Source organism: Equus quagga, chromosome 10, assembly GCF_021613505.1.
Source record: "Equus quagga isolate Etosha38 chromosome 10, UCLA_HA_Equagga_1.0, whole genome shotgun sequence".
In the NCBI taxonomy this organism is placed as follows: Eukaryota; Metazoa; Chordata; class Mammalia; order Perissodactyla; family Equidae; genus Equus; species Equus quagga.
Genome location: NC_060276.1, coordinates 103,564,380 through 103,590,719, shown reverse-complemented (window position 1 = coordinate 103,590,719; position 26,340 = coordinate 103,564,380). Strand labels below are relative to the sequence as shown.

Genomic DNA, 26,340 nt, shown 5'->3' with positions numbered 1-26,340 from the left:
AATATGGTGAATGACAAGCTAAATATGGCAAACTGAACACACACACGCTTATCTCCACTTCCTCCCAAACACCATAAGAATTACAGAGAAATAATTACAGAGGTATAATCCTGTAAAGGCAGAGAAAACAAGAAAGGCAACGACAGTGGGTGAGAGATGTCAAAACATTTTGGAAAGTTGATTGTCAAGTGCTGAGTCCCTACAGGGAACAAGAGTCTGGGGTTGGGGGGCAGGTAGACAAAGGGATTGCTGGTTTGTTGTTATTTTTAATAAGACTAAGAGTCCTACCGATGTTTTAAACTACATGCTTGTATTATATTGATGTTATAAAAATAAATTTTAAAAAAGAAATCAACGCAAACTTTTGTTGAATGATCTTTAAGAGTTAGATTTGAAATTGTGATTATTTCTTGATGTAGTACAACCTCGTTAATTTGGAACATAAATTAAAAGGAGTGTTACATTAATAGATTCAGATGATACAATGTTTCTAATAAATTAAATTTCTCTAATAAAAAAAACTCGAGAGACTTTATGTTAGATCGGGAATTGCAATTATTCCCAATTATACACCATTTTGAACAAACAGAATTGCCTTCACAGGATTATACCGTATTCTAAATAAGGCACAGTAAATAGAAAATGCTTTGAAATAACAAACCATCTAATGAGGGATCCTTGATTTCAATGCTCTTATTCAATTTGAATTCAATTGAGGAAAATTTGTTTTAAGATATAAAGCCCAAGGGAAAACAGATGGCAGTTTTGCACAACTTTTTGTTACTGATTCAGAGGTGATCAAGACAGATGAATTCAGGAAGCAAGGAGGAAAGGAGAGAAAGATGACATAATTACTGAGAAAAAGGCCATTTAGTAAATCTTTGAAGAGTATTTGTGGAGCTGATTTTGCAATAAGCCCATTTTTAAAAATTGTCATGTGTCAGCAATTTCCAGACTGGGAAACTGCAGGACCAAAAAAATAAACCCAGTCTCTTCAATAAGCTTATAAACTTCAAGGAAAAAAAAAACAGAAAGAGATGGAGAGGGGACTTGGAGATTAAGAAATTTAACAGACATCTCAACATGTTATAATGTATGGACATTACTTGGATTTGGGTTCAAATAACTATAAATAAATGATGACATAAGACAATTGGGAAGTGGAACACTAGATATTTGATGACATTAAAGAACTGTTCATTTTTTAGGTGAGATAATGATATAGTGGTTATGTTTTTATAAACAGAGTTCTTCTTTTTTTTAGACATATATAAAGAAACATTTATGGATGAAATGACAGGAAGCCTGGGATTTCATTTCAAATAACTCAAGAGGGGAGAGTAGACGGGGGTGTGGTGAGGCAACACTAGCCGCAGACACAGGAAGGGCCATTATGTCGGTCCGCTTCTGTGTATGTTTGAAATTCTCTATAACAAAATTTTTATTAGAGTGTGGATTTTTTAGTTAGTTTGTATGTTTATTTGTTTTAATCTTTTTTTTTTTGAGGTTTTTCTGGGCACCCGTTTAGTCATCTGGGGACTCTCCAAAGTGTCCACGTTGGGAACCACTGGTCTGTGAAGCTGGAGGTTTGGCAATGATCACAAGTGAGAACACAACTATTGCATGGTATGGAAGAGAGACCTTGGTGGCTCCTAATGATCCCTCCCTCCTGGTGTTCATACCTTTGGGAGAACCCTCCCTTTGAAGCGTGAGTGGGACCTGTGACTTGCTTCTAACCAGTAGAATATGGCAAAGATGACAGATGTCATTCCCATGATTGTGTTACATTACATAACACTCCATATTGCTAGCAGAGTCACTCTTTCTCCCTTGGTGGCTTTGAAGAAGCAAGCTGCCATGTTGTGAGAGAGCCTATAGAGAGGGCCACAAAGCAAGGAACTGCAGGTGGCCTCTAGGAGCTGAGGATGGATGGCCTCTGGCTGACAATCAGCAAAAAGCTATATCACTGGTCTTACAATTGCAAGGAAACAAATTCTGCCAACAACCTGAGTGAGCTTGGAAGCAGATCTATCACCAATCAAGCCTCCAGATGAGAACAGAGCCCTGCATGACCCCTTGAATGCAGCTTTGTGAGACACTGAGCAGAGGACTCAGCTAAGCCAGGCTCGGACTTTTGACCTGTAGAAATTATGATATAATAAATATACATTGTTTTAAGCCACTAGGTCTGTGGCAATATGTTATGCAGCAGAGAAAACTAATACAATGGCATTAAGCCTTTCTGCCCATAGATTATTATAAATTTTTTAAGTATTTCAAAGTAAATTCCTGTTTATCCTGAATAGCCAGAGTAAGGTATATCAGATAAATGTGAGGTTCTGATAAAATGCATGTCCGTATGCCATACGTTGATTGCCATGTTTCAAACAATTTAAATATAACAAACTACACATAACACCAAAATGATATTCAATATTTGCTTGAGGATCATGGATACAAATAATGACCACGGTACAGTACTGTGGGGAAAATTTGATTATTTTAACTTCCTGGATCTTGCATCAAATTTTTATAAGTTATTCAGCACTTATAAGTAAATGAAACGGTGAAGGGTGCTATGCTTACCTCACATCTCACGCCATATACACAAATTAACTCAAAATGGATCATAGACCTAAATGTAAGAGCTAAAAATATACAACTTCTAGACAAAAACAGGGAAAAATCTTAGTGACTTTGGGTTTGGCAAAAATTTCTTTAACAAGACCCAAAAAGGACACACTAGAAAACCAAAACCTTTTTTTCTTCTTTTTTTTTGAGGATGATTAGCCCTGAGATAACATCCGCCACCAATCCTCCTCTTTTTGCTGAGGAAGATTGGCCCTGGGCTAACATCTGTGCCCATCTTCCTCTACTGTATATGCGGACACCTACCACAGCATGGCTTGATAAGTGGTGCATAGGTCCATGCCCAGGACTCAAACTGGTGAACCCTGGGCCACCAAAGCCAAGCACACAAACTTAACTACTGCGCCACTGGGCCAGCCCCAAGAAAACCAAAAACTCGATAAACTGGACCTTATTTACAACTTTTGAAAAAAAATTTTTTTTAATAAATAAAAACTTTCTCTCTTCAAAGGACATTTTTACAAAAATGAAAGTCAAGTCATAGACAAGGAGAAAATATTTGTAAAATATATATATCTGATGTAAGACTTATATCTAGAATATATAAAGAACACTCAAAACTGAATAAGACAAACAACTCATTTTTAAAAAGGGCAAAAAAATTGAACAGACACTTCACCAAAGAAAATAAATATGGCAAATGAGCACATGAAAAGATCCTCAATATCATTAGTCTTTAGGGAAATACAAATTAAAGCAAGGAGAAATCACTTCACACCCATTAGAATGGCTAAAAATTTTTAAAAATATACTGACCATACCAACTGTTGGTGAGGACAGAGAGCAACTGGAACACTCATACACTGCCAGTGGAAATGTAAAATGGTACAATCTGGAGCCAGCCCTGATGGCCTAGTGCTTAATGTTTGGTGCGCTCACTGCTTCAGCGGCCCGGGTTCGTTTCCCGGTCATGGAATCACACCACCTGTCAGTTGCCATGCTTTGGCGGTAGCTCACATAGAAGAACTTACAACTAGGATGTAAAACCATGCACTGGGGCGTTGGAGAGGGAAAAAAAAAAGAGGAAGACTGGTAACAGATGTCAGTTCAGGGCGAATCTTTCCCTGCAAAAAAAAAAAAATAATAATAATAATAAATAAAATGGTACAATCTCTTTGGAAAGCACTTTGGTAGTTGGTTAAAAAGTTAAACATACACCTTCCATATGGCCAGACAGGAGACAATCACCAATTGTATCACATCTGAATTCATTTTTTTGCGGGGTGTGTTATGGCGTTTCTGGGTATTGCTTCAGATTCAGGCAACAACCAAACGGTGATTATTCCTTTTTGATTATGGTTATTAAAAACCTACATTTAAACAATGCCTTAAAAGTACATACAATTTGCAAAGCACGTATATTTCACTTAATCTTTGTATCAACTCTGCGAGGTAGGTATGGGAGAGCGGACTTACTATCCTCATTTCATAGAGGGGCAAATGGAAGCTCAGCAAAGTTAAGCAGATTACCCAATGTCATACAACCAACCCATGATGAAATTCTAGTGCAAATCATTGCCCCTTCTTCTAACTCGTGGTGCCCTCTAGAAAACTACATGCCAATATGGATTTTTTAAAAAGAGAGAGAGAGACTAGTACTAAATGCCCAGTAATTATAGTAACTAGTATTGTTTTTGTGTACAATTGATTTGCAAAAAATGTGGCATAAAAATTAACCTTTTAGAATCTAACAGTTACATATTCTATAAAGTTCACATAGCTTTATACAAACTTTATAATTTCCTTCTTCTTCTAACCAGCAGTAGTATTTTCAATAAATGATGATTGATGTTTGCTTTTTAAATACATTAAATTTAGGTTAAAAAAAGAGTACATTTAGCCAATCACTGACACCAAGTGTAGTGGAAGAAAGCAGAAATTTTATTATTGTACAGCGCTGAGCAAGGAGAGAGGGCAGCTAAATGCTGAAATCCCAAACTCCCTGAAAAGATAAAAGGAAGGGTTTTTATTTGAGGTTTTAGGTAGGGGAGGGGGAGCATATGGCCTTGCTGGTCAATCTTTCCACCAGCCTGTGTTTGGCCTTGAGACTACTTGCAGAAAGGAGGGGGAGGAGAACGAATCCAGGTGGTTGTCCTTGGCCATTTGTCTCCATGGCAGATAGTGGATTCGGGAGCCAGGGAGTAAGCAGGGAAAGAGTGCTTTGTTTTACCCCATATATGCTGGGTTTAATGTAGGGAAACCGATACCAGGGCCAGTATCATACCTACAATGGAATATTATTCAGCCTTAAGAAGGAAGGAAATTCTGACACGTGCTACAACATGGATGAACCTTGAGGACATGATGCTAAGTGAAATAAGGCAGTCACAAAAAGACAAATACTGTGTGGTTCCACTTACATGAGGTATGTAGAGCAGTCAAAATCATAGAGCCAGAAAGTAGAATGGAGGTTGCCAGGGGCTGGGGGAGGGGAGAATGGGCAGTTACTGTTTAAGGGGGACTGAGTTTCAATTCCACAAGATGAAAAGAGTTATGGGGATGGATGGTGGTGACAGTTGCACAACAGTGTGAATGTATTTTAAACAGCTGAATTGTACACTTAAAAATGGTTAAGATGGTAAACTTTATGTTAAGTGTATTTTACCACAATAAAAAACTGTTTTTTTTTAAAAAAAAGAGAGTGCATTTAAAGAAAAATTAAGTAAATTTTAGTACAGATGGCACACAAATAAAACAAAATTTGGGGGCCAGCCCGGAGGTGCAGTGGTTAAGTTCACACGTTCTGCTTCGGTGGCCCGTTGTTTGCCAGTTCAGATCCCAGGCGCAGACATGGCACCGCTTGGCATGCCATACTGTGGTAGGCGTCCCACATATAAAGTAGAGGAAGATGGGCATGGATGTTAGCTCAGGGCCAGTCTTCCTCAGCAAAAAAGAGGAGGATTGGCAGCAGATGTTAGCTCAGGCCTAATCTTCCTCAAAAAACAAAACAAAACAAAATTCATTAAGGTGGCTCTTGAAAAACGAATTTGGAAAACTCTATCCACTGTGGAAACAAAATAATACAAATCCCTTTTTGAGGAAAATAAGAAATCAGAAGTGAGTTTCTCTTTAAGAAAAAAATCAGCTTTAATGAAAAAGAACCTATGAAACTGTCACTTGGACTTTTCTTTATCTCCAGATAGAGGAATGATTCTCTTTGCCTCAGGATACATACTAAACCTTGTAGGCTCATAGCTCCATAGCTGGACTAGTTGAGTTAAGATCAAAGATGCCGATCCTGATTGCTCTACTGTATTCTTTCTCTTGAGGTTTCATCACCCTTGTGACTTCACAGACGAGGTCCAGGAGCTAAGAGCTATGAGCAGAGTTTGTCATGACCTGTTTTAGAATTTATACCCCAGGCCTTGTTTGGGCAGACCTAAGACTGTGAAACCTAGTGTAGGCAATTGTATTAAGTCATAAAACAGGGCTAGTGAAGGAGACAGTAAAAGACTTCAGTTATAACTATAATCTTGAAGCGCATTATAAACCCCAGATACGAGTCTGTTTTGTCTTTTTGATGGAGTGCTGAAGACAGTGCCACAAAAATGAACTGCTTACTACACTTGGAAGTTACCAAACACTTCAAAAAATTAATGATGCTTTTGTTTTCTTAAACAGTAGTCAAATAGCAAGATATTAAAAAATTCTCTGAGCTTTTCTAACAGTACAATGCTCCGACAACCATATTTGAATAATCTCCCCGTCACTCCCTGCAACCACTGCCGAGGGTTACCCTTAAGCAGTGGTTCTTGCAGTGTGGTCCCAGGACAAGCAGCATCAGCATCAGCATCAGCATCACCTAGGAACTTGTTAGAGATGCAAATTCTCGAGCCCCACCTCAGACCCACAGAAGCAGAAACTCTGGGGGTGGAGCCCAGCAGTCTATTTTAACAACCTTCAGGAGATTCTAAGCACACTGAGGTTTGAGGACCACCGCTCTAATAAAATAATGGTTATCAGAGCATGCTCTAAGACTAAATGTGCCTTCTGGGTAAGCAAAGAACTAACTTCTTGTCATATTTTAATACTGATGTTAGAAGTTCTAAATAAAGGAATTTCTAACAGAAGTTCCCCAGGCCAGGTGCCCATGAACATCACAAATGCTCTTGGATAACTTCCCAGTGTCATCACCTGAGACGAGAGGGGAGCATTTCTCTTCTAAGTCCAGGAGTTCACCTTTGTTCTATCTCACTCCCGTAGTAACCCATGTTCCACAGAGCCCACCACACAGCTATTTCAAAATGCACCACCATCTATGTACTGGGGGGCTTTGGGGAGAAAAAGGAAAAAAAATAAAAAATCTTTAAAAAAAAAAATGCACCACCATCTTATTCTAGCTTGATTTTCGGGGTTTAAACTGCTTGGTGGTCAGACAATGTACAGGTGCCCAATCTCACCCAATCAGCTTGACGCCAGCTCAAAGCATCAGACGAAACTCTCTCTGATTCTATTTCCAGAGGACAAGCTCCTTCTCTTGTCCCAAACTTTCAGTCATTCGTTAATTCAACTATTCATTCATTCATTCATGAAACATTTACTGAGCATACAATACTTGACGAGTACTTCTCTAGGCGCTGGTGAAACAGCAGTGAAGATGGCAGACAGTTCTGCCACTACAGAAGATCACAGCTACTGTCTGTCTGTCTTGTTCACATACCTTCCATCCTCCAGTTCAAAGCCTGAGCAGGTTTCCACTTAACTCCACGGTCTGTTGTGGCCCGTGCTCCACAGGGCAGCCCGCTGTGGTGGACCAAGCAGGAGTTTGAGGGAAAAGGGACTTGGGGTCGAATCCTAGCTCTACTCAGTCAGCTAGGACACTTGAAAAGTTACTTTTCAGCTCTCCAAGTCTCACTTGCCTTATCTGTAGAAATGACAATAATACCCCTCTCCCACAGTTTTTGCAAAGACTAAACACGATGGAGTACAGGGCGTAGCACCTAGCAGATGGAGAGTAAGTTCTACTTCCCAAGAAAAGTAGCATCCTTTTCTGCTTGGGCCTGCAGCTCATCCCTTCAGTTCAGGTCAAATCTGTCTCTGGACTTTCACTGTATCATTTGGATTTACTGCTGGGCAGTATTTCTCAGCGTGTGGACTGTAGACCACCAACTTCAGAATTATCTGGACTGTTTGTTAAAAATGCAAACGCCTGGGCCCCACCATGGATTTACGGGTGCAAGGGAGAGAGCAGGAAATCTCCTTCTTTAACAAACTTACCAAGTGATTCTTTGCACACCACAATCTGGAGACGACTTGTTGAGCTGCTCTCAACTACCTCCCCAAGCCTCTTCTTGCCTTTCTCAAAAGCAGCTCACTAAAAAGCTTACTAACTTTGCCCACTCTCCTCCTCACTTCAGTCTCTCGAAAGCTATTCTTGAAGAGGAAGTCGAGTGTTATGGTTGAGAGATCAAGCTCAAACGGCAACAGGCTTGGGATCAAATCCCAGCTTTACCACTTACCAATGGTTCTCAAACTGTGGTCCCTCAGCAGCAGCATCACTCCCAGGTGATGTTTAGAGATGCAAATTTGTGAGCCCCACCCCAGTTGGACCGAATCAGAAACTCTGGGGGGCACCCCAGCCATCTGTGTTTTCCCAGCCCTCCAGGGGATTCTGATGCCGGCTCTAGGATGAGAACCACTGGCCCTTCCGAGCTGAATGACCTTGTGCAGAGTCACAGCTTCTCAGAAACCTTCATTTCCTCATCTATGAAATACCAAAAGTGTTAACCACACGGAGTTGTGACAGTGAAATGACATGATACATATAAAGAACTTAGTACATAGTAAGCACCTGATAAATATCCATTGTTATTATTATTAAGCGAATTGTCCTTTGTCCCATGGATTGTATTAAATCGGGGATGTGTTTTTTGCAATGGTGAGTGGAAACCATTGAGTTATGCCATCTTAAATGGCTCAAAGCTTACCAGCTCAACTAGTCTTATTTTTGACTCCAGCCCAATCAACTGAAACACCACTCATTAACTGTCTCTCTCTGTGCCTTCACTATTCTCGTTCCATTGTTCAGAATACCCTTCCATTTTCTGCCTACATAGTCCAAATCTTACTTCTCCCAGAAGGATCAGCCCAGGTCTGCTACCAGATCTTTCCTGACTGCTCCAGGCCAAATGAATCTGCCTTTCTCAGAATTGTCAGTTATCATCTATGTGGCAGGATTTAACCCCTAAGCACATGCGTGCCTACTACTGGTGGGTTTTATTTCATATCTAGTTGTCTTATCTCTTTAATTTCAAGGAGAGCTCTTGAGAAACAGAAATGGTACCTTATGGTTCTTTTCAACTCTCTTCCCTATCCATCCTCTGGTATACATTAAAGAAGTGAATGAAGGAACACACTCCTAGAGCAGAGCCCAGGATCTTTTTCTTTCTTTTTGGAGGAAGATTAGCCCTGAGCTAACATCTGCTGCCAATCCTCCTCTTTTTGCCGAGGAAGACTGGCCCTGAGCTGACATTCGTGCCCATCTTCCTCTACTTTCTATGTGGGACGCCTACCACAGCATGGCATGCCAAGCAGTGCCATGTCCGCACCTGGGATCTGAACTGGTGAACCCCAGGCCGCCAAAGCGGAACATGCACACTTAACTGCTGTGCCACTGGGCCAGCCCCAAGCCCAGGCTCTTTAATAGAAGGCACAATTAGAGAAACTTAAAAACACAGACTTCTAAGAATGGTAATAATTATAGCAGCTTAGGTTTGTATAAGCCTTCACAGTTTAAAAAATGCTTTGGTATTTCTAACAGAATCTAGTTGTCACAAAAACCTCATGAAGCAGGTATTGACATCCCTGTTTTGCATATGAGGAAAGACATTCAGATCATTTTCACGACTTGCCCAAGGCTGTAGAACTAGTAAATGGCAGAGCTGGGCCTCCGACTCGTATCCCGCTACTTTTGCTGGGCAACTTTGGTTGATCTAGTTTATCACTGTTGGTATTTATCCTTCTTGCTCTGTGCTATAATCTCTAAATTCAACTCTCTCATTGAAAGTGAGTGCTGCTCAAGTAACGATGGGCCTTTCTGCTACTGTAGCTGTCAGGACAGGGCCCATTCGGAGAACAAGAAGCACAGCCTCACCTGGTGTTCCTAAGCGGGCCTGAGCAATGGTGAGTTTTTCATGGGGTGCTTGGCACTGGCAGCTGGTTTCATCTGCAAATGGGGCAGGTGCAGTCAGGGTCTAGAAGGGAAAAAGAGAAAGGGAATATAGTCTGACAAACTTGCCTTTGGCACTAACTTCCCCTGAAGTTTTATTTCTGTTGGCTACACAGGTATGATTAAGAAGTAGAATATATCCGCTGAGTCTTTCAGAGAAATATTGTACTGTTAGAAATAAAAGCAGGGACATTGTCACTGAAACCTTTTTTTGACTGATGCTTCAGAAATAATCAGAGCTCTGCAGTGTCTACTATATGCCAGGTACCAGGTGAGGTACTCTGAATATGTTATCTCTTTTAGGCCCCACAACACCCTATGATAGCTAGATACTTCTATCCTTCTAGAGCCATTCTATCCTTCTATAGTACAGGATAATACCATCTCTATTTCACAGAAAAGGAAACTGAGGCTTAGCAGGATTAAGAAACATGCTAAGTCATGCCCTAGAAAGTCACAATGCTCAGCTTTGAACATTTCACAACCAACGAGGGCAGACTTCAATCATTTAGACTTACCCACACCCCGGGGTACTCGGCTGGAAGGAATGCCATACTCAGAAGTGTGGCAGACATCTCCTGTATTTCACACACGCCAGCCTGGCCAATCACAAACTCTGATGTCTCTCCAGTACAAAGGCCAAAGCCCTTCTCTGTGCCCTGGGAGGGCCTAAAAGCACAGCATTTCTGGCGGGCTGCAGATAACTGCTCTATGGCAGCTCCAACAGCCACCAACGGCTGGAGGCCCCGCCCCAGGCAGCTTGGGCTGGGGCTCTGGGGAGCGCTATGAGAGAGATGTAGTCACTTGGAAGGCTGCCCAGGAAGTGGCTCTGCATTTTTTAGTCAGCCTCTTAAAATGAAAACCTCACTCTCTCCAGACAGAGGAAGAAAAAAGCAAGCGGTATTTTTGTAAACAGGGCAAATGCAATCGAGAGTCATCCATTTGTAGTCTTTGAACTATGTCATTACCATGGTCATCACTATATCATCTTTGGTATTTTTAAAGCTGAAGTTGACGAGTCACTGTAAACGTTACTCATATTGTTACAGGAATTGTTTCTTAGAGACAGACACAGGTGTTCCTTAACTTGGGAAGACCCAACCGAAGAATGATCCATACATTCGAGGAGGGCCTATGACTCAGTTCTGCCATTCATTTATTCATTCCCTCACTGATTTGAATATATGTCATACACTGTCTTCGAAGTGGGGATAGAAGTAGGGATAAGACCAGTCCCCGTCCTGGAAGAGCCCCCATCTCTTCTGCACTTCCAAGAAGCAATCCTTAGCCCACCCCCACGCCTCGGCCCATTGTAGCACCTCCCACTCTGGAAGCTGGAGTCCTGCCCCAGCATTGTTTGGAGACCTCCCAGTTGCCTGAGACTTTCTTAACTCCTACCTTCCCATTCAGGGCTTGGAAAGCAGACCAAGACTTGGGACATGGATCCGGGAAACCTGAGTCCTTTGTTGGTTCTTTTTCAGATACATTAAGGTGACCTTGTGGGCCATGGTGGGCAGGAGCAGCATTTGCAATATGGCAAAGGGTGCAGTGACAAGAGCAGAGGCTCTGCAGCCACAAAACTGGGGTTCAAATCCCCTTTCCAGCACTTACAGGCTGTGTATTCTAATTTGACTCTCCTGGTTGAAAGGAACTGATACTCACTAAAGTTAGCTCAAGAGATGAAAGATTATTCGAAGGCTACCCTGGCACAGAATCTGTGAGGACAAAAGGAAGAAAGGGGCAGCACCTGACCCCGGAGCGCCCTGCACCAACTGGCTGCTCTCTGCATGTGACTGTTTCTGTCTCACCCCCCTTTACCCTATATCCTTCTACTACATTAAAGTCTTTGCTTGCTACTCCCCCATAAACTTCAGCTTGAATATGGCTTATCATGGCCTCCTCGGCCTCCCTTCCCAACACTCATTCAACAACTTTTGATTGAGCCTTTCAGCCCTAGCTCCTGCTCCTACCAGCTTACTGCTTCTTTCCATGTTTCCAATTCAAATTCCTAAGGGAGAATCAGATTGGCCAAGCTCATCTTTTCAAACTAGGCCACAACCATTGAATTGGATTGGCTTGCATTGAATCAGAAGCCCACCTGGGGCCCACCAGATGTGGCTGGTGAGGGGAAGTGGAGTGGCAAGGGAGGTCACAAGTGGCCTGTCATTGCACCGTTAGTAGGAGCTGTCACTGGGGCAAAAAATGTATTTGACCTTGTGTGCTCTTAAAAGGGAGTTCCTTAATTTAGTTGAATCTCAGTTTCATCTGTAAAGTGGGTACCTATCTTGCAGGGTTGTAAAAAAATAGAGATAATGTATATAAAGTACCTGGTACTCAATAAATTGTGGCAATTATTATTACTGCTATTAGTATTCATTGTTATATATCATAATATATAATACTATATACTATATATTATGATATAATAATAGATAATGTAGTTCCCCATAGAAACAAGCAAATTGACTCATGAGTGAATTTTCAGGACATAATCCAAAAAAGTATATGGATTGGCAAATGGGATTGGCTTATAGTAAGGATTCAGTAAGCTTTAATATATGTGGACAGTGAATCTTTTTTACATGATCTAAATAAATTACTATTTGGGGATCTTTCATGTGCTCGCCAAGAAATTTATTAAAGAGATAAGGTGGTGCTGTTTTCCAAGAAAGGTGTATTCTAGAGGGTGTGAAATCTGGTAATTAAAGCAGAAACAGAGAAAGTCATAAAGCATTGATAGTTACTCAAAGGTGAAGAAAAGGTTTACATGCATTGTGCATTTTGTTCTTAATTATTGTGGCCTAGAAGAAAAAGGGAGAAACGAAGAGATGGAAGGCAGAGGGAGTTCATAAGTGAGCTTGTATGTGCATGTGTGCACATGTGTACATTTGTGTGCTTGTGAGCATGTAAGCATCTTTAACAGCAGTTGACATGGAGAAGGGGTATTTCTTGTTATGTACAAGGCACTGTGCTTGGAGTGGGGAGAACTCAAAAATAAATGAGCCATAGCCTTGCTGTGAACATTGCAAGAACACTGCCTTCCAAAGTGAGGCAGAATACCCCCGGGGTTGAGAGTCAAGCTCTGCATTCAGGAAGACCTTGGTTAAGGCCTGCCTACCACCAACCAGCCCTGTGACTTGAGGCAATATTTTTTCAGTCCAACACCCCAGAACTCCTTCTTCTCTGAGCCAGAACAAATCATTTGATTTACAAGGAATTCTATGCTACTCAGGTTTTGTCTTCGCCACCTATAAGGGGCAGACCAACTTGAGGACAATGGGAGTAAAACAGCCAGAGGCTGCAGTTAGGGGCAGGGACTGAGCCAACCTGGCCTTTAGGCTCTACACTGGCCTGCAGGGGACCCAAGCCCTCATCTATTCCTTACCATTTGCCAGAGCTAGGATGGTTCTAGAGATCCTCTAATCTATGCCCTACATAAGACATAAAACTGAGGCCCAATAACATAACATAATAGCTAAATCTTTGAGTGCCTACATAGTGTCATGTATCCATCTATACACTAAGCACTTTAAATGTATTAGCTTATTTAATTTGTCCACAACTCTGTGAGGTAGTTACCGTCTCCACTGAACTGTACAGGATCTGTCCTCAACAGTGACACCAAGTGGTAGCAAGAAGCAACAGCAGTGGTGGATCCTTCAGACTCAGTTACCTTTTTGGCTCCCTTTGAACTGAGGAAACTCTCAGGATTCTTAGATGATTAGGATAGAAGGGCCTCAAAAAGGAGACACTGGACTTCCTGATAATTAGAGAAGGGGGGCAAACAATTAATTGAAAAAACAAAAGCACTTTGTGACCATATTTTTACCCAGACTTAGTGTAGTAGGTCAGATGACTTACATATGGTTACTGGCAAGCCTCAGCTTAGACTCCACACCACCCAGATCGCATTGCTGAATGTTTATAGCACATGCTATGTGTTTCATATGATGCTAGATGTCTGGAGGGTGTATAAATGGAGGAGAGAAATAAGGAAGAAAGGAACATAATTGGCTCTGGGGCAGCAATCCTCAAAGGTGAAGGGTGGCCCTGTTAGACTCGGTGGAGGTATTAGTTTGAAAAAGCATATTCAGTTTTCAATAACTTCATATCTGGAAAAAAAAACCCTACCTTTTCAACATACAAATCATAGAAAATAAGCCTCTGGACTGGAGAGATCATCAGAGAATAGATTCTGCCCCCCAAGTAAGATACATTCCAAATTCATGGCTGGGGAGGCATATTAAATTTTTATGTTTAGTAGAAGAGAGAGGATTTTAAAGGGTCAAGAAGCGCTGGCCCAGAGCCCTGGACCTCACATGTGCAGGGGCCTTGCCAGACCACAGACTTGGAGAAAGAATGCAATAAAACTTCCTTCCACCTAATTTAAGATTTCAGAATACCCAGTCACAGCATGAGAATATGTTGCCTATTTGCCATACAAGTTCTGGTTATGGAAACTGTACTGTAGTACCATACCAAAGTTGTACTCATCAGGCTTTCTAAAGGGCAAGACGTTAGATATTTGGGCATTTCATTTGCAGAATATATTCAATTGGTCTTTGTCAAATATTTACTTTTTTTAAAAAAAAGCTATTAGGCACTAGATAAAATATACAATGCAAACATTACTTCAGTGCAAAACATGGTCGGTAGAACCTGAACTTATGCAATGAGCATCAATGAATGGCAACTGGACCAGACGGCAAGCTAATCAATCAATCAGAACTTATCACAGTCCTGCTGATGGCGACAGTCAGCCACAGAATTGCTTGTTTAAGCTAAGCCATTCTTAACAATAGGGCGGTTCAGTCAGATAGGCCTGAGTTCAAATCCTAGCTCCGTTATTTAATATCCATTTGATTCTTTAAATTTGGTTTTTACTTCTTAACCTCTCTAACCTTCAGTATCCTCATCTATAAAAAGAGAATAATAAAGTGACCTACCTCATGAAGCTGTTGTGAGGAGTAAACGAAATGATGCATATGTGATTAATATCTTTCTTTTGCCTCTCCAGAATCCACTGTCTTCCTACCCTTCTCTACTCTTCTCTGCATGGCTTCCTGTATGGACTGCACCAATGGGCTCCGTTGCCTTCCTGCTTCCAGTTGGGTTGGGTCCACGGGAAGCATGCACAACACTAGAGGGCAGGACAAGAGTGAGCTCAGGGTATTTGTCTCCCTGGCTTCCTCTCTGCTAGGAAGCAGTATGTTGGGTCTGTCCTTTTACCACAATCCACAGCTCCTGTCAAGGGGCTCTCTTTATAGAGAGCTCTGTGAAGTCCTGGTAACCACTCTCCCCCTGTCCTTTTATGCCCAATGTTTCTAGCCTAGGGTGCATACTATCCCTTGAGGATTCCTTAAACCCTGCCCACGCCTTTGTAAACAGCCCCTTTATTAACCTTTCTTCATATTTCCCCTTTAGAGTGAGCTGCCTGTGTCTGGACAGGGCCTTGACTGATACAGATATATATCAGCACGATGCCAGGCTCAATAGATGTTAGCTAGCAAATGTTGATGAGGCCTGTTAGAAGCACAGAAATCAATCGAAAAGTGAATTACCCATAGTTAATAAAGTCATAACTATCTCAAGAACGTCTTCCAGTAGGAAAAAATTTTACAACGATAGAGCATTTTAATCAGGATACGCAAAAGAAACAAGAGGGGCCAGCCCCATGACCGAGTGGTTAAGTTCGTGTGCTCTGCTTCAGCAGCCCAGGGTTTCGCTGGTTTGGATCCTGGGCACGGACATGGCACCGCTCTCAGGCCATGTTGAGGCAGCGTCCCACATGCCACAACTAAAATATACAACTATGTATTGGGGGGATTTGGGGAGAAAAAGCAGGAAAAAAAAGAGAAGAAGATTGGCAACAGTTGTTAGCTCAGGTACCAATCTTTAAAAAAAAAAAAGAAACTGTTAAGGCTTTATGGGAAAAAAAAAAAAAAGAGACAAGGGCAGGACTTCAGAAAGAATCTACTTCTCCCATGTAGGCCTTTGGCCTCAGGACTCAACAGCTTTAGGACCACAAATTCAGAATTACAAAAAGACATCACAAAATCTCATTCCTCAGTCTCATGCTGTTAGGTCTGTATTTATCTATCACCGAACATATTTTTCAAGGCCTGATTTCATTTGGGATCAAAATATTTTAGTCTTTTGAAGATAGAGAGAAAAGAAAAAGTCGATTTTATAGTGGACCATAGGCCCAGCACACGTGAATCACTGGCTTCTTGGACTGTGTCATCGATTACGTAGAAGCTCAGATCTGGCAGCTGCTGCAAAGCCTCGGCAGACGCCAGTGGAGGGCGGAAAAGGAAGCCTAGCACACGGCTCAGCACCAAGAAATATCCATTTTTCGTCTTAGCTAAGTACGTTATGCACATATTATAAAGTAATAGGCACCATTAAAAACAGTAAGACAGATGCATATGTACTGACAGAGAACGATTTCTAAGACATTTTGTTGAATGCAAAAAGTCACAAAACTATATGTATAACATGTATACCTGTTACATAGTATGATATCATTTATAGTTAGAGAAAAATAGGTAATTGTGTAGAAATAGTTTAGAACTGTACTGTCTAATATGGTAGCCATTAGCCACATGTGGCTATTTAAATTCCAATTATAATTAATTAGAATTAAATAGAAGTAAAAACTCAGTTTCTCAGTCACACTAGCCACATTTCAAATGCTCAATAACTACATGTGGCTAATGGCTGCTGTATCAGCGCAGATATAGAACATTCCTGGCACCACAGAAAGTTCTATCGGACAGCACTGGCCTAGAAGGGGACCTAACAAATTGTTAACTGGGATTATCTCTTGGGAAGAGGCATTGGGAGGAGAGAGGAAGGGATGCTTTCATTGTTTACTCCATATATGTCTGTTATTTTAGTTTTACAATGAGAACACATTCACGTGATGTATCTAATTTAAAAATAAATAGAAAGAAATATTTCCTCTCCTGTGAATTCAGAGATGGAGGAAATTTAATCAAGGACTAGGTATGTCCCAAAGGTGGGGGGAAAGGTGTCTAACAGGAAAAGAGGAGTGGCTTGAAAAATAACAACTATTATCTATAAACTGTTAAATGATATTATCCACAGGTATACGGAACACTTAAAACTCATTTGAGCTTTTAAAAACAATTTAAATTGTCTTCATAGTATCTACCCACTATTCATTTTTCCAACAAACACCATTCGAGTGCTGTGTTCCAAGCGCTGTTTTAGGTTCTAGGATACTTTAGGGAACAAAACAGACCAAAAAATCCTGTCCTTGTGATCCTTAAAGATAATAAACAACAAAAAAGAATGGAAAATGTGTAGTATGTTAAAAGGTGATAAGTGTGATAGGAAAAAAGAAGGCAAGGAAGGGGATAGGGACTGTAGGGGGTATAACTGTAAATAGGATAGTCAGTGAAGTTGATATATGTGTACAAATCTAAGTATCTAAAGGATCAATTGAACCATGTGGAGAAAGAATACTCCAGGTAGAGAAAACATCAAGTGCAAAGGCCCTGAGGCAGGAGCATGCCTGGCTTCTTCCAGGAATAACAAGGAGGCTAGTATGCCTGGAAGAAGTGAGCAAAAAAGAATAGTAGTAGGAGATATAGCCACAGAGGTGAGGCAGAAGGAAAGGGAGGAGGCACCCAGTGGTGTGGAGTTTTTAGGATGCTGTACAGACTGGCTTTCACTCTGAGGAGACAGGAGCCATCAAAGAGTTTTGAAAAAACAAAAAAGAGTTTTGAACAGGAAGTGATATGACCTAACGCAGTTTTAACAGGACCACTTGGCTGCTATGTTGAGGATAAACTGTAAGAGGTCAAAGGTAGAAGCAAGAAAACCACTGAGGTATCTGGTGTAATAATCAGGCTTGAGTAGATAGATGGAGGCTGGGGCCGAAGTGATAGCAGTAGACGTGGTGAGAAGTAGCAGATTCTGGATAGATTTTGAATAAATAAAATTTGGATGAGGCCAGCCCTGTGGCATAATGGTTAAGTTTGGCGTGCTCCGCTTTGGCAGCCCAGGTTCGCAGGTTTGGATCCCAGGCACAGAGCCTACACCACTTGTCAGCCATGCTGAGGCAGTGACCCACATGTAAAGTGGAGGAAGAGTGGCACAGATGTTACCTCAGGGCTAATCTTCCTCAGGAAAAAAAAAATTGGAATTGATTGGATGCAGAGCATGAAAGAATGAGAGGAGTCAGGATAATTCCAAAGTTACTGGCCTGAAGTTCCTGGCATATAGAAGGTTCTCAATAAATATTTGTTGTATGGGGGAATTTAAAGTCACTGGAGAGAGAATGATTATTGATAAAGATTAAACTCAATAAGAAAATAAATACACTTATCAATGTTTCATAACTTTCTCTTATCATCATCATAATATATACTATAGAAAACTTGGGAAAATAAAGAGAGGAAAGCAACTCATCAAGAATTCTACTTCAGGACCCGGCCCCGTGGCTGAGTGGTTAAGTTTGTGCGCTCCGCACAAACTTTGTGGCAGCCCAGGGTTTCGCCAGTTCCGATCCTGGGCGTGGACATGGCACGGCTCATCAAGCCATGCTGAGGCAGCATCCCATATGCCACAACTAGAAGGACCCACAACTAAAAAAATATACAACTATGTACCAGAGGGCTTTGGGGAGAAAAAGGAAAAAAATAAAATCTTTAAAAAAAAAGAATCCTACTTCCCAAATGCAAATCAAAACTACACTAAGATACCACCTTATGCCTGTTAAAATGGCTATAATCACTAAGACTAAAAATAACAAATGTTGGAGAGGGTGTGGAGAAAAGGGAACCCTCACACACATTGCACTGGGAATGCAAACTGGTGCAGCCACTATGGAAAACAGTATGGAGATTCCTCAAAACACTAAAAATAGAAATACCATACAATCTAGCTATCTCACTACTGGGTATCTACTCAAACAGCTTGAAATCAACAATTCAAAGGGACTTATGCACCCCTATGTTCACTGCAGCACTATTCACAATGGCCAAGACATGGAAGCAACCTAAGTGTCCATCGACTGATGATTGGATAAAGATGTGGTATATATGTACAATGGAATACTACTCAGCCAGAAAAAGGGACAAAATCATCCCATTTGCAACAACATGGAAGGACCTTGACGGAATTATGTTAAGCGAAATAAGCCAGACTGAGAAAGACAAATACCATGATTTCACTCATATGTGGAATATAAACAAACACATGGACAAAGAAAACAGTTCAGCGGTTACCAGGAGAAGGGGGGGGGGTGGGCACAGGGGGTGAAGGGGAGCACTTACGTGGTGACAGTCAAGAAATAATGTACAACTGAAATCTCAAAATGACGTAAACAATCATGAACGCAATAAAAAAATAATAAATAATAAAAATTTTAAAAAGAGAATTCTACTTCCCAAATACAACCTTTGTTACCATTTTCTACATTTCTTTTCAGGCTTTCTGATATGTTATCTACATACATTAACAACTTTGGAATCTGACTGCACGGACAGTTTTTTTCACTCAATATATCACGATTATTTTATCACGTCATTTAAATAGTCTTCGACCTCACTGATCTTTGTATTAATAGACCTTACTTTTTAAAACCAGCTTAGGTTCACAGCAAAATGAGCAGAAGATACAGAGACTTCCCATATAACTCTCACTAATTTTGATAGCTAGAAAACATTCCACTGAATTAAAAAAGCATAGTTTATTTAAATATTTGTTACTGAATATTAAGGTGTTTATAGTTTACTAATATAAATAATATTCTAAACATAATTCTGAACCTCTCATTATTTCCTGAGGATAGAATTACTTAGATCAGGGATAAGAACATTTTAAAAGATAAATATTTGAAGAACAGTGTAATATATACTGGTAAATTACCTTCTACAAAAGCTGGATCATTTATACTCACATTACAATGTATGAAAACACCTAGCTTGCTGCCATCTCACTGGCATTGAGTATTATCTTTGTCAATTTTATAGACCAAAAAATGGCATCATGCTGTTTCAATTTACATTATTTTGATTACAAGAAAGATGGAACATTTTTCAAATGTTTATTAGCCATTTGTATTTTCTTCTGAGAATAATCTGTACTTTGCTCATTTTTCTATTGTTGAGAATAAGTATTTTAAAGTTAGTTAAAAGCAAAACAACAGCACAGTTTTAAAATTATCTTAAATGTCTTTTAAAATGCATTTTCTAACTTTATCTAGAGTCCCTTCATAAGAAGTCCATTTTTTTAAAGATTTTATTTTTCCGTTTTCTCCCCAAAGCCCTCCAGTACATAGTTGCATATTTTTAGTTGTGGGTCCTTCTAGCTGCAGCATGTGGGACGCCGCTTCAGCATGGACTGATGAGCGGTGCCATGTCCGTGCCCAGCATCTGAACTGGTGAAACCCTGGGCCGCCGAAGCGGAGCACCAGAACTTAACCACTTGGCCATGGGGCCGGCCCCCAGAAGTCCTTTTTTTTTTTTTTTTTTAAAGATTTTATTTTTTCCTTTTTCTCCCCAAAGCCCCCCCGGTACACAGTTGTGTGTTCTTCGTTGTGGGTTCTTCTAGTTGTGGCATGTGGGACGCTGCCTCAGCGTGGTTTGATGAGCAGTGCCATGTCCGCGCCCAGGATTCGAACTAACGAAACACTGGGCCGCCTGCAGCGGAGCGCGCGAACTTAACCACTCGGCCACGGGGCCAGCCCCGCAGAAGTCCATTTTTTAAAGCAAAGTGTGAACACCCACCTCTAGGTCAGCCTAGTAATCACTGCCCTTTTAGCAAGCAGGGATCAGAATTTTAATTATGCTATACGGATACAGGCCTCCTTAAAACACTGACCACCCATAAGCCGTAACTCCCCTCCACGTGCCCACCTTCCAAACCCCACAGCAGTGGATTTCACATAGCTGGAAGACTCTTAGTACTACAACACCACACTTCTTTGATTCTAAAATGTACATTTCCCCCCACATTTTAACATGTCTGAGATTAGGAGGGGTCTTACAATAAATGTTGTCTTAAAATCAGTGTTGGCATCAAGGTAATGGTGGCCTTATAGAATGAGTTAGGAAGCGTCCTATTGATTCTGTATTTCTTCTTGATTCAGTTTTGGGAGGTTGTATGATTATTAGGGAAATGCAAATCAAAACTACAGTGAGATATCACCTTACATCTGTCAGAATGGCTATAATTAACAAGGCAAAAAATGGAGAGGGTGTGGAGAAAAGGGAACCCTCATACACTGCTGGTGGGAATGCAAACTCGTGCGGCCACTATGGAAAATAGTATGGAGATTTCTCAAAAAATTAAAAATAGAAGTACCATACAATCCAGCTATCCAGCTACTGAGTATTTATCCAAAGAACATGAAATCAACAATTCAAAGAGACTTATGCACCCCTATGTTCATTGCAGCATTATTCACAATAGCCAAGACATGGAAGCAACTCAAGTGCCCAGCAACTAATGAATGGATAAAGATGTGGTATATATATACAACGGAACACTACTCAGCCATAAAAAAAGACAAAATCATGCCATTTGCAACAGCGTGAATGGACCTTGAGGGTATTATGTTAAGTGAAATAAGCCAGATAGAGAAAGACAAACACCATATGATTTCACTCATATGTGGAAGATAAACAAACACATGGATAAGGAGAACAGATCAGTGTTTACCAGAGGGGAAGGGGATGGGGGGAGGGCAAAAGGGGTAAAGGGGCACGTACGTATGGTGACGGATAAAAACTAGACTATTAAGGGTGAGCACGATGCAGTCTGTACAGAAACTGATATATAATAACATACACCTGAAATTACACAGGTATAAACCAATATGACCTCAATAAAATAATTAAAGAACAAAATCAGAGTTGGCCATTTTCTGACACTGTAACACCTCTGAAATGGAAGTGCATCTTATAATTAGTGGCATCTTAGATTCATGAATTGCATAGATGCTATTAACAATAGGAAATAATCATCTTTACCTAGAGATGATAAAATTCCATACCCTAGATCAATTTTTTCTTAGGCAATTGAGCTTAAGGAGTTTATAATGAGCATCAATCTTACATCTTATTCACATCTCATCTCCTTCCCCAAAGGACCTGAGTGACTTGAAAAAAATTGAAAGTTTAAAATAATAATTGTGAGCCCTGGGGTGAGGGGCGAAATATGGGTTTCAAAAATAGGCCAGGGAGGAAAAGAGCACACAGGAATGCCTATCACGGTCCTCTACGTTTCAGAGAGGGGAGCCACAAAAATGGCTTTAAGCTCTCTGCAGTCAAAGCAGAGAAGAAGACAAAGTTAACATGGCCCTTAAGCAAAAGCACAAAGTAGCTATTGAGGAGAAGCACAGCATTTCCAGATGCCGACTCTTATAGAAATTCCTTCCAGGGGCCTCCAGAAGGGGCATGCTGGGTGATGCCATAGCGACACTAACGTACTCAACAACAGCCCCCTGATAAAGACAATCCTGTTATTTTATATTTGTCTGTGTAGCATCCTCCATGCAAGGCAAAGCGCCAGAACTAAAAGGCAGTTCAGAAAAGCATTTCTACCAAGGACCAAACACGCAATCTGAAAATGCAGTTCTCTCCCTCATGGCTGGATCCAAGGACAAGATTTAGAATATCGCGACCAGGGTTTTCTAACGTGGGATGAGCAAGACAATCCACCAGAGAGCAACACTTGTGCATAGATTTATTTTTCATGTTAAGTAACAAGAAAGGAAGCATGATGAATATCGAATTCTAAAATATGGATTTATGCTGGCGCCCCATCTCTGTCAACGTAAAATCGACAAGGTGTCCTCAAGGAAGAATGCAAGTTGTGCAATAGAAAGGAGAGGCCTGGCTTCCCTGACATTTTCATTTGCTTTCAGCTTATTGCAAACTGCTGCAGTTCACCAGGCCTGGATATGTGCATTTGTGGATTCTATTTTCTAGTTTTAACTAAACTGATGCTCACGAGATCAGCAGATGGTTAAAACTTTTCCTGCAATGAAATAGTAAAGCAAAGATAATACAAGCACAAGTGAACAAGAAAGTGCCAGAGCTGACCCCCCTACTCCTTGTACGAGTTCTGCATCAGCCTCATTATCAGGTATGAACAACGATGACCTAATCAAATGTGACAAGAAGAAAGCTGAATGGAAAATCATCACAGAGAGGACTATGGAAATATCTGCTGCTATTAGCATTAAACCTCACCTGGAGCATATATTGTACCTTGAGATAACAGTTAATGATGGTATGAAGCTATTGTAATTACCGTGATACTTGAAAAGGAAGCATCCAGAAGATGAAGACAAACCTCTATGATTTCTGAGCAATGTTTCAAGTCATATGATACTCAATCCAGCACTTCACAAAACATGGCTACACGCGATGATAAATATTTAGAAGACTTTTTTGAGTTTCCATAATTCAATAAAGAAAAAACAAAAATCTCATACCGTTGCAGAAACACCTGCTCTCAGACCACAGTAAAAGTGGCTGCTCTAATGTGTAGATAAAAAGTCATGTCAAACTAAAATGCATTCCTTTGTCAGCAAATATATTTAGAAGACATATAGAAAACATTGCTGAAGGTTGGAAGAAACAAGCATTAGAACAAATTATGCAGTGTGGGAGGTTTGCTATACAGTTGGATGGAAGTACAGATATTTCTAACATGTCTCAGCTTGAGGTATTTGCTAGATTCTATTTCAATAATAAAACCCTTTTTTTCTCAGCCCAAAGGAAAGATGTTCCAAAGAAGAACGATTTTCCAAAGAAAGATGTTCCAAAGAAGACGGATCCTGCAAAGTGGATAACTTCTTTAAGAAAAACAATATTTTACGGAAAAAGTGTGTAAGAACCAATGAATTGATTGCTTTGCTCTTGGACCCCGATCTCCTACCTATTTGAGAAATATCTGTCTTCTTTCCACCACCTTTCCTCTATGGACTCTCTAAATGTTTTTTCTCGGGGTTCCATCCTGGAAGATTGTGGAGTAAGTAGATTCATTTAACCCGATCTCAGAGAGAGATAGGCAGATACAGAGAGGATTCTAACAGTTTTAATTACAGCTCTTCTATTTTTCTTCCCTTTAAAAACTTCCTTGGATAACTTGGGATCAGTTATTTTCTAGAATTTGCCCTGTAGCAGGATTATCCTGAGATACTCTTGCCAGCTAACCAAGTCCATCCACTCCCTTCTGAGTCTAGAAATTTGTGAGGGCAGGCCACTGATAGAAAACAAATATGGACTGGGCACCATGGATTTTAATTCACAGGTTACCCGACTAGGGCTGGACTGGTCCTAGAAATAAGGCAAGTTTAGTTCAAGGGCTTATCTACACTCACTCTGGGCCTGGGTATACTGATGCCTGAAAGGGCTGAGCACATTGAAGCTCTGTGAGCAGCCAAGAGCTGTAATTGTAGGTGGGATCTGATACCATCCTTTAGAGTGTTTTATCTATTAGATCACCAGAATTGTTTGGAAATGGGAAGTCTGTTGTAGAGTGTACTCTCTCTCCATTACTGTGGTTAGAATATCTTTCAACTTTGCATTAAAGCATAATATACACACAGAAACGTGCACATTCCTAAGTGTGCAACTCAGTGAACTTTAACAAACCAAGCACACATAGCATCCAGACCAAGTAACCAACCACTGCCAGCACCCATCCTGTGCTCCTTCCATTATCCTGACTCGGTGTGTGTGTGTGTGTGTGTGGGAGGAAGATTGGCCCTGAGCTAATATCTGTTGCCAGTCTTCCTTTTTGCTTGAGGAAGATTAGCCCTGAGCTAACATCTGTGCCAATCTTCCTCTATTTTATGTGGGATGCCACCACAGCATGGCTTTCACGAGTGGTGTGCAGGTCCACGCCCAAGATCCAAACCCACAAACCCCGGGCCACCAAAGTGGAGCATGTGAACTTAACCACTACACCACTGGCCTGGCCCCCTCCACTATCCAGACTTCTAACATCAGAGATTAGTTTGTCTACTTTAAAAATATTTAATAGAAATGGAATCATATAGTACATTATATATTTATATATAATATATTATATATATTCTTTTGTGTGTGGCTTCTTTCATTCAATATTACATATGTGAGCTTCATCCATATTTTTGCAGGTGGTTGTAGATTCTCCGTTCTCACTGCTGTGCAGCACTACATTGTGTGAATATACTATGATTTATTTATCCATTCTACTTCTGCTGGGCATTTGAATAGTTTCCAGTTTGGGGCTATTACAAATAATGCCGCTAAGAACACGCTAACGCTAGTTTTTGGTGGCCATGTGCACAAATTTCCTAGGTGTAGAAGTGCTGGGTCAAAAATATTTCCTTTGAATTTCTAAATTTACTACAAAGAGCCTAGACATCTGATTCGTTTCCCCTCCTAGTCCCGAGGAAAAGTGACATGGGAGAGCTAAATACAGCATTTCTCAAAGTGCCACCAAACACATCTTGCTTCCGAATCACCTGGGAGCTTGAGCAGGTGATTCTCTGCTCAGTAAGGTCGGAGAACTGTGTGTAGTGGAAACAGAGGGCTTTAGAAGTCAGACAAACCTAATTTGTAATTGTAAAATCCCAGCTTTACCAGTTAATATTTGATCTTTGGGGAATTACTTAGTTCTTGATTTCCTTGTTTATAACATGGGGAATAGTAATTCTTATTTCACAGGTCTGCAGCCTGGTTAAACGAGATAACACACATAAAGCATTCAGCATGGCGCCTAACACAGTGTGCACTGTAAGTAGTTGTTGCATTCCCCACTCGCCCATGAAGAAAAATGAGTGTGTGAGACCTCTCGCCTTGAACCCAGTATAGAACAATTACCTTATAACTAAACAATTTGGAGGTTCAATAGAACTTATTATTATGTGAGTGTGCCTACAGTCAATATTGGGCACACTAGAGATGAAGCACAGAAGCCTGAGGGTACCAGGAACAGGCTTTTGACATCATTTGGTTGGCAATAGGTTGTACATACCATTCCTGATGCTTCTATTAACCTATTATTTTTGTTGTTGTTGTTATTTTTCTTAAGTGCCAGTTTAAATAGCCCTCAGCATCCTTTTACACTGAGGTCAGGTTCAACATGCACGAACTACTAAGTGGAAAACAAAAACGCCAAGTCAAAGACTTTGGCGGGAGGGGGGAGATTATATGAAAATGAATCCTGCTCAATGGGCTGGCCCTGTGTGGCCCTGCACATTATTACACAGGCGCACACTACCAGGGCTTGCCGCTTTATTTTCTAATCACTGTGTTTTCAAGTATGCCTTCAAGATTGTGGAGTGCTCAACTGTCTCTTTATCCCCAAGCAGGGTCAGCTTTCCTAGCCTCCCAGACAACCTGGTTCATGCTGGGATAAAGAGGAAGGTAGGAATGTTAAAACAATAATGCTATGGTCTGAGGCCAGCAACGGGTAATCAGATCCTAGCAAGGTAGAGGCTGTTACCTGGGAGATCATTGGAAGAAAATAGGCCTAGCTTGCAATGACTT

General features: G+C 40.8%; 1 protein-coding gene across 5 annotated transcripts in view; it reads right to left on the bottom strand.

Annotated features, from left to right (window-relative positions):
• The window catches only part of PCYT1B (phosphate cytidylyltransferase 1B, choline), a 123,772-nt gene that overhangs the window by 63,592 nt on the left and 33,840 nt on the right, over positions 1 to 26,340 (bottom strand). For 3 of the 5 annotated variants that reach the window (XM_046674162.1, XM_046674161.1, XM_046674164.1), the window contains exon 2: positions 9,743 to 9,842. The exons of 1 other annotated variant lie outside the window; for it this stretch is intronic. In XM_046674162.1, coding sequence (XP_046530118.1) covers positions 9,743 to 9,842 — 100 coding nt within the window. Of the gene's footprint in view, positions 1 to 9,742; positions 9,843 to 10,335; positions 10,480 to 26,340 lie in introns of those variants that run through there. One more of the 5 variants, XM_046674163.1, reaches the window with a different exon arrangement.